General features: G+C 47.9%; 5 protein-coding genes across 5 annotated transcripts; all 5 read left to right on the top strand.

Moving 5' to 3' along the window:
* Nucleotides 1–111: 111 nt before the first annotated feature.
* Nucleotides 112–1,026, top strand: VTP21DRAFT_3849 (uncharacterized protein; the record flags this gene model as incomplete). The annotated part of the gene is made up of 1 exon (XM_069394194.1): nucleotides 112–1,026. One exon carries the CDS (start codon nucleotides 112–114, stop codon nucleotides 1,024–1,026), a length of 915 nt encoding a protein of 304 aa, XP_069248728.1.
* A 1,544-nt stretch (nucleotides 1,027–2,570) lies between these two features.
* Nucleotides 2,571–3,896, top strand: VTP21DRAFT_3848 (uncharacterized protein; the record flags this gene model as incomplete). Its single annotated transcript, XM_069394193.1, has 1 exon — nucleotides 2,571–3,896. One exon carries the CDS (start codon nucleotides 2,571–2,573, stop codon nucleotides 3,894–3,896), a length of 1,326 nt encoding a protein of 441 aa, XP_069248727.1.
* Nucleotides 3,897–4,247: 351 nt separating this feature from the next.
* On the top strand, nucleotides 4,248–6,239 carry VTP21DRAFT_3847 (uncharacterized protein; the record flags this gene model as incomplete). The annotated part of the gene is made up of 5 exons (XM_069394192.1): nucleotides 4,248–4,426; nucleotides 4,506–4,709; nucleotides 4,790–4,978; nucleotides 5,086–5,768; nucleotides 5,869–6,239. 5 exons carry the CDS (start codon nucleotides 4,248–4,250, stop codon nucleotides 6,237–6,239), a joined length of 1,626 nt encoding a protein of 541 aa, XP_069248726.1.
* Nucleotides 6,240–7,428: 1,189 nt separating this feature from the next.
* Nucleotides 7,429–10,809, top strand: VTP21DRAFT_3846 (uncharacterized protein; the record flags this gene model as incomplete). The annotated part of the gene is made up of 6 exons (XM_069394191.1): nucleotides 7,429–7,515; nucleotides 7,601–8,789; nucleotides 8,872–9,509; nucleotides 9,599–10,123; nucleotides 10,210–10,466; nucleotides 10,530–10,809. 6 exons carry the CDS (start codon nucleotides 7,429–7,431, stop codon nucleotides 10,807–10,809), a joined length of 2,976 nt encoding a protein of 991 aa, XP_069248725.1.
* Nucleotides 10,810–11,804: 995 nt separating this feature from the next.
* On the top strand, nucleotides 11,805–13,041 carry VTP21DRAFT_3845 (uncharacterized protein; the record flags this gene model as incomplete). The annotated part of the gene is made up of 4 exons (XM_069394190.1): nucleotides 11,805–11,836; nucleotides 11,937–12,088; nucleotides 12,173–12,414; nucleotides 12,544–13,041. 4 exons carry the CDS (start codon nucleotides 11,805–11,807, stop codon nucleotides 13,039–13,041), a joined length of 924 nt encoding a protein of 307 aa, XP_069248724.1.
* Between the last annotated feature and the right edge of the window lie 274 nt (nucleotides 13,042–13,315).

The following is a 13,315-nucleotide window of genomic DNA, read 5'->3' as shown; positions in this document are numbered from 1 at the left end:
ACATTTGTGCTCGCAAATATCCAAATTCCAACACAGCAAACCTCCACTGTCAGTATAAAACCCACACGTTAAAGCAGAGATTTCAACATCGCCCACCTCCTTTGCCTTACAATGTGGTCAAAAGCAATCCTACTCTCAACACTCGCGAGCTTCGCCTTAGCTTTCCCACTCAATACCACTCATCCACCTAGTTTACTGGCGCGAGCCCCACCATATTTAACCAAGGGTGAAGAGTGCGAGGCAACCGCCAGAGCAAACGGCTATAATGTCGATATCTGCGTTTGGGGTTCCTGTACGGGTGAATGCACTGAAGCTCTATACTATGAAGCCTGCAGAGCACGCACCAGACCCGGTGACCCCGAATGCATCCTCAGTACGAGGCCGCTCTGCTGCCCAAAGCCGGCTACCGCCCTGATTAAAGGCTTGAAGTTCAACGCAAATGCTGAGGTTCTGTTGAGCACCTCGCCTTTAGAACGAAACAAGGTGACTTTCGATGACGGCGACGGTTCGGCCCCAGAGGACACATGGACCTTCAAGATCTCGGACACCTATGTTACCAATGGGAAAGTGACGAACGCGGTCAAGGTATCCCTCAAACTAGGATGGGATACGGGAAGAATTCCGTTTGTGGGAAAGGGGAAAGCAGAATTGACTACGGATTATTCCTTTACAACAGAAAGCGGTTGGAGCACGTCCAAGACGAAGGAGCAAACCATTAGTAGAAAAGTCAGGGTTCCACAGGGGTACAAGCTTGAAATGAAAACGATTTCAAACGAGAGTAAATACAGAGTGCCTTTCTCGTATGAGTACCAGGTAGTGTATACGACGGACGCCAAGGGTAAGGAGGAAAAGAAAGATGACGGGGAATACGAGTATAATGGGTTTGAGACGATGGTCGAGGCCAGGAAAATTCCAAACAACCGAGGAGAAAGATTAGGAAAATCGCTGGACCGCAAAGTGGACATCAAGAGGTTCAAGCTTGAGGAGTTGATGAATATGGAAATCATCGATGCAACTAAATGGTAGCGATCCATAGGAGACAAAAGATGTAACAGAAAAAATATATTTTCATCTTTACGAAGAAAAAGTTAGGCCGATATTTTCTTTTGGATGGGATTTTTATTAATAAAAACAATACGATACGAGAGTTTTCTTTCTCGAGCAAATCATGTAGTGTGCAAAATAAACATGAGCAACACTAGGGATGTGTGAGCTTGGTTTCTTGTATTGTATTCTTAAACGCGGCTGGCTTGATTTTCTATTTCCTATTGTGAGTATAAAGTGTACAACTGTATTGCTTTCCGCTAGTTTAGCAGGTTATTTCTCAGTTGTGCAGTTACTCTCGCCCACCAGCAGGGGCCGGGAAAAGAGGACCAGAGGTACATCTGAAGATATTCGCTCTCGTTTCATGGAACGTTGAGATCGAGCTCTCAATATACAAGGTGCAACTATGAATCCGGGAACGCTTAACGGTTTTGTTTATGTTCTAGGTAACGATTTTAAGATATCCTAATGGGGAGCCGCCGACTTTTGTGCAAGTGTCGATCTTGTATGCAGCACAAAACGGTTATCTCTCCTGCTAGGCAAATGAGAAGGCGCGCTAGATAGGTCATGATCGCTTCTCTTTAACCGTCTTGTCTTTTCACGATTTCCTCAAAATAACCAGAGTGTAATAGGACGCCGGCAGCAGCTCTTCAGGACGAGGCCGATCGGGAAAATCCGCTCCTTTTTGGCCACAGAGGGAGAATTGAGGAAAAGGAAAAAGGAAATCTTACGCAGGTGTCGTGAGCCATTAGCAGGCCTCTCCGGCCATGCTTGCAGCAATGCGATGTGATCAATTCACGCCATTAAGAAGATCTGTATAGTATTTCTCCCAACGTGACGTGAAAGAATTGGGATGGGCCCAGCTCAGGGAAAATCGATACTTTCTAATTTAGGAGACCAGAGTGGCAAGTCATCTACTTAAGAGATTCTAATTTTTTTCCCTTATTAGGCGATTATAGGAAATGACGCGGATGGCGTTGCTTTGATTTCTCCTAGGCAGGCCGATGCACTCAGTAAACTCCTGGTTGCGCAGTTGGCTAACCGCGCAATGCACCGTTTAATTGCCGCAATCTAGTTTGGCATTTCCAAGTATAAACTCTGTCATCCCATTGCCAATTTGGTCGAAAATGAATTCGGACCGTTTTTTCTCACTCTTCGTAAAGTTTCCTCGTGATACCATTTATTATTTCGCGTTTTCCGTTGGAGCATCCGCTCTCTTTGCTTTACTTTTTTTTCGATATTTTGAAAACATCTCAACACCCTTCCTTTGCAACGTGTTTCCACTCCTTGTTGTTCTCATTTGTCACTCCTTTACTCTTCTCTTTCTCTCTCTTTTTCTATCTTTCAGTATTTGCGTATTGAGAGCGGAAGCTGGCTTCTCCCGTTCTCACCGTCCATTGTTTATTGCCTATAATACACAAAATATTACGCGTTTTCATTCTTGTCCTTAACACATTTATCGCTCCATATCCATATATCCCTTTCCTACCCTCGATACTTTTTTCTTGAACAGCAATACATCTACAATGCACCTACGGCATAGACACAAGGCCAGAAAATTCCACCGCCACTCTCCCAAACGAAATGCGAAACGCGTCAGTACAGGCATACAAGTTAATGACAAGCTGAGCGTAAAATTTCACGCGAATATAAACGGCAAAGGAGGGCGTGGTCATCGTGGAACTACTATGACTGGGCACTCTGCGAATAAAGAAAGGCTGCAAGAAATAGAACACCATGATAACCCCGTGCCGAAAGGAGGCGTTCCAAAACAATTAGAAAAACCGTCTCTAAACATCCACCCCGCGTCTTTCCCTGGAATTCTCTCGCCGGCCCCCAACTTGCCCGCGTCGGATCAGACACAAGTTGGTGCGATCCCTGGGGCATTCACTCCCACCTACCTTCCTTCTCAACCCTCCATTGCTGTCGATCCTATTGGAGAATCCGTTAACAAACCATCTCAAGATGCAATAGGAGCTTCCTCGCATCTCTCTAGCCATAACCTTATCCCTGAAGGAGTTGATCAAACCGTAACGGGACAGAACCTAGATCACACTAATACTGCAGCGAGAACAGCAGGTATCATGGTGGGTTCGCTAGTGACAGTCGGATTGATCTTGGGACTGTTTCTTCACAGAAGGTTCAAGAAATTAAGGAAGATATCGGCTAAATCGACACTAAAGCCTGAGAACGAGGGGGCTGCCACTCGAGAAAGTGCTTCCTCAACAATAGGAGTGGCAGTTGAAGACGAACAACAATTCACAGGTTTCACACCGCCTCCACCTTCGCCACAGTTGGAGCCTACCGAGACTCTGTATCCCTGGGCCGACACCCCGACAAATCACTTCTCCTTCGTCTATGTTCCTCCCGATGACCTCGTAACTGTTCCTCCGCCAATGCCGAGCAAAAAAGAAAAGCATCCCTCGGTATCTATCCCAGAGGATGCCCTCCCCCCGCCTCTTCCCTCGCGGCACACCTTCCCACTCCTTCAGCCGAAAGAAAAGCAGGATGCCCCACAGTCGCGTTGCAATAGGCCAATGGAGGTCAAAAGCCTGACGATCTCTTCCACCTATCCACAACTTCCTCAGATTGTAGAGAAACGCCACAACGTATCAAGCGTGGTGGTGACGCATGGGTTCGCCTATTCCCCCGACTCTTCATTTCGATCTCTCAAGACCCGCATGAATCGCCTAAGTAGCCCAAGCTCACTTGGCTCCATGGACTCTTCGGATTTCCATGGTGTGCTCAAGGATATTTTAGGTGAAGAGCTGGATTTTTCACCACCGCCCTCATCTCCCACCCCAACCGTAGAGCAAGAAAAGGAAAACAATAACGCGATGCAAGAATGTTGAGGCTTTAGAATTAAGTAGAATCAAGTACGCAACGAATGGATTAGTTACTCTCATTAAAGTAGTATTATTATTACCAGCACTCGCGTGTATGTGTGATGGAGGAGCTTGCATCATCCATAGTATTTTATATGTGTTTGCGTGTTTTGTCTTATGTAAATGTGTTGTTTCCATTTATTTTTTCTTTACCTTAGTTAATGTTTATATCCTACTTACCCCTAATATAATCTTTCATTTTGAGTTGGTCAAATGCACAGTTCAGTTAACCTTAATAGTCAGACTGCGGCTTATGAAATTTTGATTTTCTTTATTCCATTCAAGGGACGTTAATGAATTACCAATAGGTGGATAGTGATGTCTCCTCAAAACCTATCCGTTGGCGCACGCATCCAGTTGGATACGTATTTGGCCACTGTGCGCTATATTGGCCCTGTTGGCTCCCATTCCGGCGACTGGCTTGGAGTTGAATGGGATGATCCCTCAAGAGGGAAACATGACGGATCGCTGGAAGGAGTACGGTACTTTACGTGCAGGTAAGGTTACACTCCCACCGTTTTGCTTCTTTGCTGAGAATTGAGCATTATCATGTTAATCATTTTTCACATTTACAAGACATCCAAAAGGGGGATCTTTTATTCGGCCATCTCCAAAGATCCAAGTCGGTCGCCCTTTTCTCGAGGCACTCCGCGAGAAATATCAGGACTCTGACGTGTCTGATTCAGCTAGCACACAGGAAGTGGATGTGAAATTGATAGGAAAATTCGGAGAGAATGCAATTGAAACGGTAGGATTCGATCGTGTTAGACGCCAAATGAGGTATGATCGAGATGCCCACATATCAATGTTCTTTAAATAGGTTATTATTTAACACAACTGCTCTGACATCTTCTTTACAGCCAACTCGATCGATTGCGGTTAGTGGGCCTCGATTTTATGCGTGTTAGTACTGCAGGCGACCCTGGGGAGATTCTGGAAACTTGTCCGAACATAACTGAGTTAGACCTGTCATGGAATCTACTTTCGAACTGGGAGGAGGTCGCAAACATTACAAAACAGTTATTAAATCTAGTGGTTTTAAGATTAGAGTAAGTTGGTCGATCAACTTGGGCTGAACATAGTTTCCATGCTAACTATTCTCATCTCGTTGCTACTTAACCTCTCCCCCCAATATTTATGATCATTTTGCTTTCAGCTCTAACCATCTTCAATCCTTGTCTTCCCCGCCCAACTTTCATAATGCATTCTCGAAACTCACAACATTATCCCTTAATAAGACGTATACATCATGGGCGCAGATGGAGCTCTTGGAACCCCATCTTCCAGCTCTCGAAGCATTACACTTGGGATTCAACCAAATCCATCATCTCTCCTCTGACTCTGCCACACCAAAAGTGACAGGGTTTTCGCGGTTAAAACTTCTTAATTTAGAACACAATGCCATCGAGTCTTCTGGAGAAATACTTCGTTTATCTATGCTCCCCAGTCTGGAGCAACTTTCTCTAAATTCAAATCCTATAAATAAGCTCGAGTTTCACAGCGAGCAAGGGGAGGTGTTTTTTCCTCGTCTCAGATACCTCAACATCAGCGAACTCCCCTTGACAAACTGGTCCGATATCGATGCTGTGGGACAATGGCTCCAGGTGCGGGATTTGCGTGCCCGTAAGCTTCCCGTGTACAAGGGGATTGGCGCCGAAATGCTGGACGTGCAGTTAGTGGGCCGCGTCCCGAACCTCGAGATCGTGAATGGGAGCAGTTTGACTCCTCAAGCTCGGGAAGACATGGAGCGGTACTTTCTCAAGTGGGTTGTTGAGCGTGCCAGCAGTACCAATGTTAAGCCCGAAAGTCTAGTGTGGCGATATGCGGAGCTGTGTAAAGGTATAAATCTATTCTCATCAGGCCGTTGAAGAGGGCTCCTATCCTTGCGGTTTACTAAAGAATAACTTGGGACTTTTTTTTCGGCTTCATAATCAAATAGCCTATGGCGTCCCAGTGGTCGACGAGTTGGCTAAAAAGGCGGCGAGCACTACGCTAAAAAACCGGCTGGTGGAGATAACAATATCAAGTCGTGAGACTCTGAAGGGCCCTCCAATTAAGGCGGTTGATCGAAAGCTTCTTTCCACGCTGACGGTGCGTAACCTTAGACTCCAAATCATACCGCGCCTCCTGGGTGTGCCGCTTGCACGCCAGGGCAAGCTTTACTGTATTCAACATCTGAAAAATCGACAAATGAACTTGCAGGCGGATCGAGAAGGCCAATTCGTACTAGAATTAGACGACGAATTGCGCCAATTGCAATTTTATGACGTGGAGACGGGCGACGAAGTAGTTGTTCTCGTCGGCAGTTAACCATGCTTAAACTATTACAATTTATGTTATTCATGTAAATGGTTCAAGAAGCTTCTCTCCCCATTTCCACAGTATATTGTTAGAGTTTCCATGTGTTCTTAACCTAATGGTTGAGTGAGCGTGAAAAAAAGATTCCATGTGCTTTGTAACACCGATGGGGGGAATTTTCTTAAACGCACTGACGTTTCCAGTGAGTTGGGAATAGAGGGGCAGGGTGGAGCCGCAGTGCTACGGGGGAAAGGGGCGACTCGTTAGGATGCACGGCCAAGGGCTGCAGAAGCAACAGGGGGCTGCCGCGTTTGCCCGGCTCCCCTTTCCCCCGTCGGCCTTGTGTAGTGGGAACGGGTGAGCGAATAAATTTCGGGAAAATAGAGCACAAAGCGCAAAAAAGAATTTTGTGTCTAAGTAAATGCGGTGCATGCGGCCAGCTGCCTTTTCGAGGCCGTTTTGCTCAACTCGGATTCAGTTCACAATCCTGGTCGTTGTTTATTAGCCCGTAAGCTCACGCTCGAGATTTTTTTCTTCTGCTTTCTTCTCCTGGGCTCTTCTTCTCTCGCTCTTTTCCTTCCTCCCCTCCTTCCTTCCCCCTCTCCTACTATTGCGGTGAGCATTACACTCATTTTCTCGGCTTCCTCACTTTTCCTTCATCAGGGTGTTTTCATCATCTTTAATTTACAAATAGAGAGAGGAGGAAAATCCATCTTGCGTGATTGACTTTTATTGTTCAATGGTGGATTGTTTTTTATGTAAAACTTCTCCATCTCTAGTCCATCCGGCCGCGCACCCCCTCCATTAATCTCTTCGTCATCCCACGCGTTTCTCTTTTTTTCGAGGAAAAGGGCAGAGTACCATTTTATATATATATATATATCATATATATCTCTATTTTTATACGTGCTCTCAAAATTACTAATGGTGGTGTTTTGAAAGCCAAAATTTAAATATTTTGTAGCTTTGTATTTACTCATTATAAAAAAGTTCGAGCAATCAACCGGGTGTATATTTGTACAGAGAGAAGATAGTCTTTTTTATTGTTCTCTTTTCTTTTCTCCCTCTTTATTCCTCCTCAGTTCAGTGTGCATAGCTCCCCCTATATTATATATACCATAAGGAACGGATTTATATATATTATTACATACCACTTTTTATTTTCTTCTTTTACCCCCTCCTTCTCATTGTATTCTCGATAATGCAGCGTTCCCCAGACGAATTTGCCGTGAAGCCTCGTGCCGATATCTACCAGCCCAAAGCCTCGACGAAACAGCCCCAAGGGAAAGTAAGTGATCAGCGAAGACGGATATTTACCGATTCCACTTGTGGAAGAATGCTTATTTCTTTTTTTCTGGTTTGATCCACTGAAGCTTGCAGCACTCCTTCGCGGAAAAAGCGAATTCGACTACGACCCTTTTACCGGCGCCGTAAGAAGTATCCATCGTCCCGGCAGCGCTCCTCCCAACTCGCAACCGCCCTTCGATACTCCAGACCTTTCCTCTGGCATGGACGCATCTTGGCATAGCGCTCACACCCCCTCCGTTTCCGAGGAATTGCCTAGCAGCACATCAGGTCTCCCGCCGAAGCAATTGCAGGGGATGGACGCGCTATCTCCCGCCTGGCAACCTCTGTGGGGAGTTGGAAATGCAAGTGGTGGCCTCGGAGGAGTGTCTGTGCACCGTGTCAACTCATTGCACGATCCGGCAAGCGCCGGGGGACGCTCCCGGCTTACCGTCGATAAATTGCGCACTCTGGAACATATGCCGAAGACCGCTTCAGCTGTGTATACGGGGTCGGGCGATGGGCTGGAGGAGGTTAACACGTTTGAGAACGCTTTCAGCCAGACATCGACTTCGATTCCAGGGGCTACTCCCTCTCAGCCGGCCGGAGGTTGGAAGCAGTCGTCCGAGTCCACTCTGAATCGGAGGCGAAATTTGGTGGATTTGATCCAGGAAGATTTCCCACGCACACCCTCTCCGCTTTTCGCGCAGCAAATGCAGCTGCAACAACAGGGGCAACAGCAACAGCAGCAGGGTCAAGCGCAGCAGCAGGGTCAACTAGCACAACAGCAGCAGCATCGTCATCGCGCCTCGGTCGTGACAAACCCATCCGATGAAGATGCACATATTCGGTCGATGCTTAGTGGCGCTCTCGAGGCTAGCGAGCGGGATTCGTTGGCCGCTAGCTCTCTATCTAGCGACCGCTCCCCCACGTTTGCGAATCCACGCCTCGCATCCATGTCTCAGCCTCCGAGGGCCAATTCGACCCCTCCTGTGCAAACCAACGGGCGGAGCCCCATTGATCTGGCAAACGATATTGCCGGGGGGCTACCTCTCTCGCAGGATGAGCTGATTGCAGGAATGCGGGGGATGGGCATTACAGGACTCAGCATGAATGAGCGCGATGAACTTGAGGCCTTGCACCGCGCCAGATTGATCCAGCACCAGCAGTCGCAGCAAATGCAGCAACAGGCCCTGAAAATTCAGACCATGCAATCTGCGTTGCTAAACGACACTCGAGGAGGTATGGGCTCTGCCACTACCGCCGGTGGACAGTTTGGTACCTATTTCTTTGCGCTGAAATGCTTTTCCGTGAATATTGGGGAACTAATCAAGTCTTTCTTTTTTCAACGCATCTTCAGATGGCCTAGGTATATGGGATGAGGGGACTAGGGCAGGGTTAGTTACTCCTGGAGGCACCGTTCCAACCCCTTATCCAAATCTACCCCCCACTACTCCCGGTGGCAGTCGGTATGCACTCAGCCCGGGTGGACTCCCCATGATGGGCACAGATGCTTATCGCACAATGGCTGCCGCTGTTGCGGAACAGCAGCGCCTCCTATTAGAGCAAAATTCGGCTGCTGCTGCGGCCGCAGCAGCCGGTAAAGTCTACCCGCTCGGCGCTGCTAGTTCCCTTATGGCCAGCCGGGCTGCCCTTGCTGAGAAAAAGCTTCGCCTTCAAACCCAGCAACTTTTGCTGCAACAACAGCAGCAAATTCTTGCACGCCAGCAGCTTCTGCTTCGCGAACAAATGCTCTCTCCCCACCCAGGCCTCAATGCTATTTCCAACGCACCCCATGTTCCAGGACTTCAGCAGCCTCCCCAGGATTATTTCAGTGGTCTGTCGACACTGGATTTACCCGCTGCAGCAGCGGCCGTAGCGGCTGCCGCTGCTGGACGCCGTCTGCCACACGACCTGGTCGCCGATTCTGGCCATGGAATGCGCAGCCCATTGTTGGAGGAATTTAGAAATAGCAAGAATAAGAAGTACGAGCTCAGGGTAAATATTTTTCAGGCTGAACAAAACAAGCCGAGAGAGAAAGCAAATCCCGTATGATTGACCCTATCCGAATTTCCCTTAACCTCTAGGATATCCTCGGGTGCGTGGTTGAGTTTAGTGGTGATCAGCATGGCTCCCGCTTCATCCAGCAGAAGCTCGAGACGGCAAACTCGGAAGAGAAGCAGCTTGTTTTCGACGAGATTCTCCCGAACGCACTACAGCTCATGACAGATGTGTTTGGTAATTATGTAATTCAAAAGTTTTTCGAGCACGGTAGTCAGCGCCAAAAGAGCATCCTTGCTCGGCAAATGGAGGGTCATGTGCTGTCACTAGCGCTGCAAATGTACGGATGCCGGGTCGTGCAGAAGGCTCTTGAGCATGTCCTGGACCAACAGCAGGCTGCACTTGTACGTGAACTCGACGGACACGTCCTGCGGTGTATCAAGGACCAGAACGGGAACCATGTTATCCAGAAGGCTATCGAGCGTGTGCCGGCCGAGCATGTGCAGTTTATCGTTGGGGCTTTTCATGGTCAAGTGTATCACCTTGCGACGCATCCCTATGGATGCCGCGTGATCCAGCGGGTGTTCGAGCACTGCCGAGAGGAGCAGACGGTAAGCTAATCTTTCCTGGTGGTAGTCATCATTCTGCACGACTCATCTTTTCGCATGGTTTTCTTCCATTTGAATCTATGATCCAGAGACCGTTGCTTGAAGAGCTGCATCGCTATACCCAAACCCTGCTTACCGATCAGTATGGTAACTATGTGGTCCAGCACGTGCTGGAGCGTGGCAAGCCAGTGGACAAGCAGATGATGATCGGTAAGATCATGAGTCAAATCCTGCCACTGAGCAAGCATAAGTTCGCGAGCAATGTGGTTGAGAAGTGTATCGCGAACTGCTCGCCCGAGGAACGCCACGCGCTCTTTGCGGATGTGACGGAAACAAAGGAGGATGGGTAAGGCTGCCTGCCCTCATTCGCACTTCCCGTGACCATTTGCTCACCTTTCGTTTGCTCTAGAATCATCCCCCTGGTGTCCATGATGAAGGATCAGTATGCCAACTATGTGGTGCAAAAGATGCTCGACATTGCCACGGTGGAGCAGCGCGACATGCTGGTCACCCATATTCGGCCTCATCTGCCTTCGCTTAAAAAGTTCACCTATGGTAAGCACTTGATTGCCAAGGTGGAGAAACTGCTTGCCGAGAGCGGCCACGTACTCGGGCCCCTGGATGAGGAGACCGCTGCTGGATCGGTGGTGGCTAGTGACGGCGACAAGGAGGACCAGCAATCCATCTAAGTTCTTGTTTCGACCTTGGGTTATTTCAAATCTTTAGAGTGTTATATAGTTTTTTTACAAACCAAAAAAAAAATAACAGAGGCCACCTTTTTTCCCCCCTTCCCTTTTCTTACTTTATATATGTATTTTCCTTTATTCCTTTGGAGATTTTTTTTTTCTATTTTCTTTTTAATAATATATACTGTAGTCTGATTCTATTACCCTTTATTATTCTCCTCAATTCGCTTTTCTTTTTTAGTGTGTCGTGGTGATCCTTTTTTTTTTATCCGGCCTATATATTTTGTTATAAACTTGGTGGTTCGTGTTAATAGTGGCAAAGGATAGAGGGGAGATGGCTTCCTTGTTCCTCTTTTGGAGTCCATATTCTCGATGCCATGCTAGCCTAGATAAGAAAGGAGCAAAGGGCGCTCATCTTTTGACAGGCTCTTTCGGAGCCGTGGATATTTTTATTCTATGAGACGAGACGGTTATCCCTCTGCCACTCTACCCGAAAAATAGGGAAGTTCCAGGCTAGATTGATCATCTGCGCCCCGAGATCTTATAGAAAATTTTTTTTCGCGTTAACTTTCCCTTTCAAGATCAACTCTACCTCTTATTTATACACATTATCATATTCCCCTGCTCATCAACACATCTCTTTACCAAAGCAGAGAGCAAACGAAATATCTTCCATCCATTGTGATCCCTTCCCTCTCCCTGTCCTCACCCTCCCCTCCCCCTCCTCTCCTAAATTAGCATCTTCCGTGGCCGGTTGGATTCTTGGATTTAATTTTTACCAACGTGAACAGCGACGCCTTTGACTCCCTATTTCCATCTTCAACACGATCGCCCGTGCGAGGGGAGCCGGCGATCGCACATCAATATTTGTTTCCAATTGAGAGACGCCATTCCAATTCAACACCACTCTTGGTAGAGGATCCATTGCCACCTCATTCTTTTTTTAAGTATTCGATCGCAATCACTCCCCTCGCTCCCCTCTACTTTCACATCCAGCGATGGTCTTGCGCGAGTGGTACATTGCTTTCAGGTAAGTGGCCAGTGCGCGCAGATCGCCCCGATTTCCGGCCGGCTGCGCACCGCTTAGCTTTTTGCCTTCTTTCCACTGATGGGCTGAATGCTTCTTGTAGTGAACGAAACGACAACCTCAAACATACCATCGCCGGTGGCTGCGCAGGGTTCATTTCGTGTATTGTCACATGCCCGCTGGATGTCGTTAAAACGCGGCTGCAGAATCAAGGTGTGCCTATGCCGGGGGCGAAGCACTACAGAGGCACAGCGAGTAAGGCGCATGACCCTAAACTTGCCTCTTTCACCCCTCCCATTGGCGTCTAATGCCTCCCTGCTCTCTCTCTTCCTCCTCTAGGCACTCTCACGAGAATCTGGCAAGAGGAAGGCATCCGCGGCCTCTATCGCGGCCTGGGGCCGACCATGCTTGGGTATCTCCCCACCTGGTCCGTGTATTTCACCGCGTACGACTTGTGCAAGAGCCAGCTCTCTTCCGATGCGGAGCGCGGCACGTTCATCCACATCCTTGCGGCCATGATTGCGGGGGCCACAAGTACCACCCTCACGAGCCCACTCTGGGTAATTCGGACACGGCTTATGGTGCGTGCTGGTGGCCATTTATGGGCCGTTGACCCCTCATTTTGTGTGCTCTGTTTTCATATTCAGTATCTCCTTTGGCGTACTCTTGACACTCACTTCTCTGGTGTGTTTTTGTTTCTTTTTGGATAGACCCAGAATGAGCGCACAGCCTATCAATACCGGAGCACGATCCACGCTTTTGCCACCATCTTCCGCCACGAAGGCATCCGTGGATTCTACAAGGGCCTTGGGCCTTCTCTCTTGGGGGTCAGCCATGTGGTCATTCAGTTTCCCCTCTACGAACGCTTGAAACAATGGATGACGACGGAGGAGGAGGGCCCAAGCACCTTTCACATTCTGACTGCCTCATCCCTCTCGAAAATGGCCGCCAGCATTGCCACGTATCCCCACGAGGTGCTTCGCACTCGGCTCCAAAATCAGACCCAAGTGCCGCCCAAATACCGGGGCATCATCCACGGGGTGCAAGTGATCCTGGCGGAGGAGGGAGGTCTGGCATTTTACAAGGGCTTGGGGACGAATCTGGTGCGCACCGTGCCGGCCAGTGCACTCACCATTCTCACGTATGAAATAGTGGTACGGCGCTTGAGCCGGTTGGAAGAAGAGTCCAAGGGATGGAGCGGCCGTTGACTGCTTTTTTTTTTTCCTCACCCTCTTTCTGTCTACGCTACTGGTTTTTGCAATCGGATTTCTCTTTGCCTTGCTTTATTCTTATTTTCTTCTTTTCTTTATATAATTTTCTTTTTTTTTTTCCTATTTCTTGAATGAAAATCCAAGGGATTTATATCGATGACCTTTTTTTCCAATACTCTTTCTTACTTTTTTATCTGTTTTTTTTTTTTATTTTTCCTTCGACTTTTTTATGTGTAAAAATGTAAAATGATATTGTGTTAAAATGCATATT

This window comes from Calcarisporiella thermophila, assembly GCF_041956535.1.
Source record: "Calcarisporiella thermophila strain CBS 279.70 unplaced genomic scaffold VTP21scaffold_19, whole genome shotgun sequence".
NCBI lineage: Eukaryota > Fungi > Calcarisporiellomycota > Calcarisporiellomycetes > Calcarisporiellales > Calcarisporiellaceae > Calcarisporiella > Calcarisporiella thermophila.
Note: the sequence above shows the minus strand (reverse complement) of the source record. Positions and strands in the feature narration are given on the sequence as shown.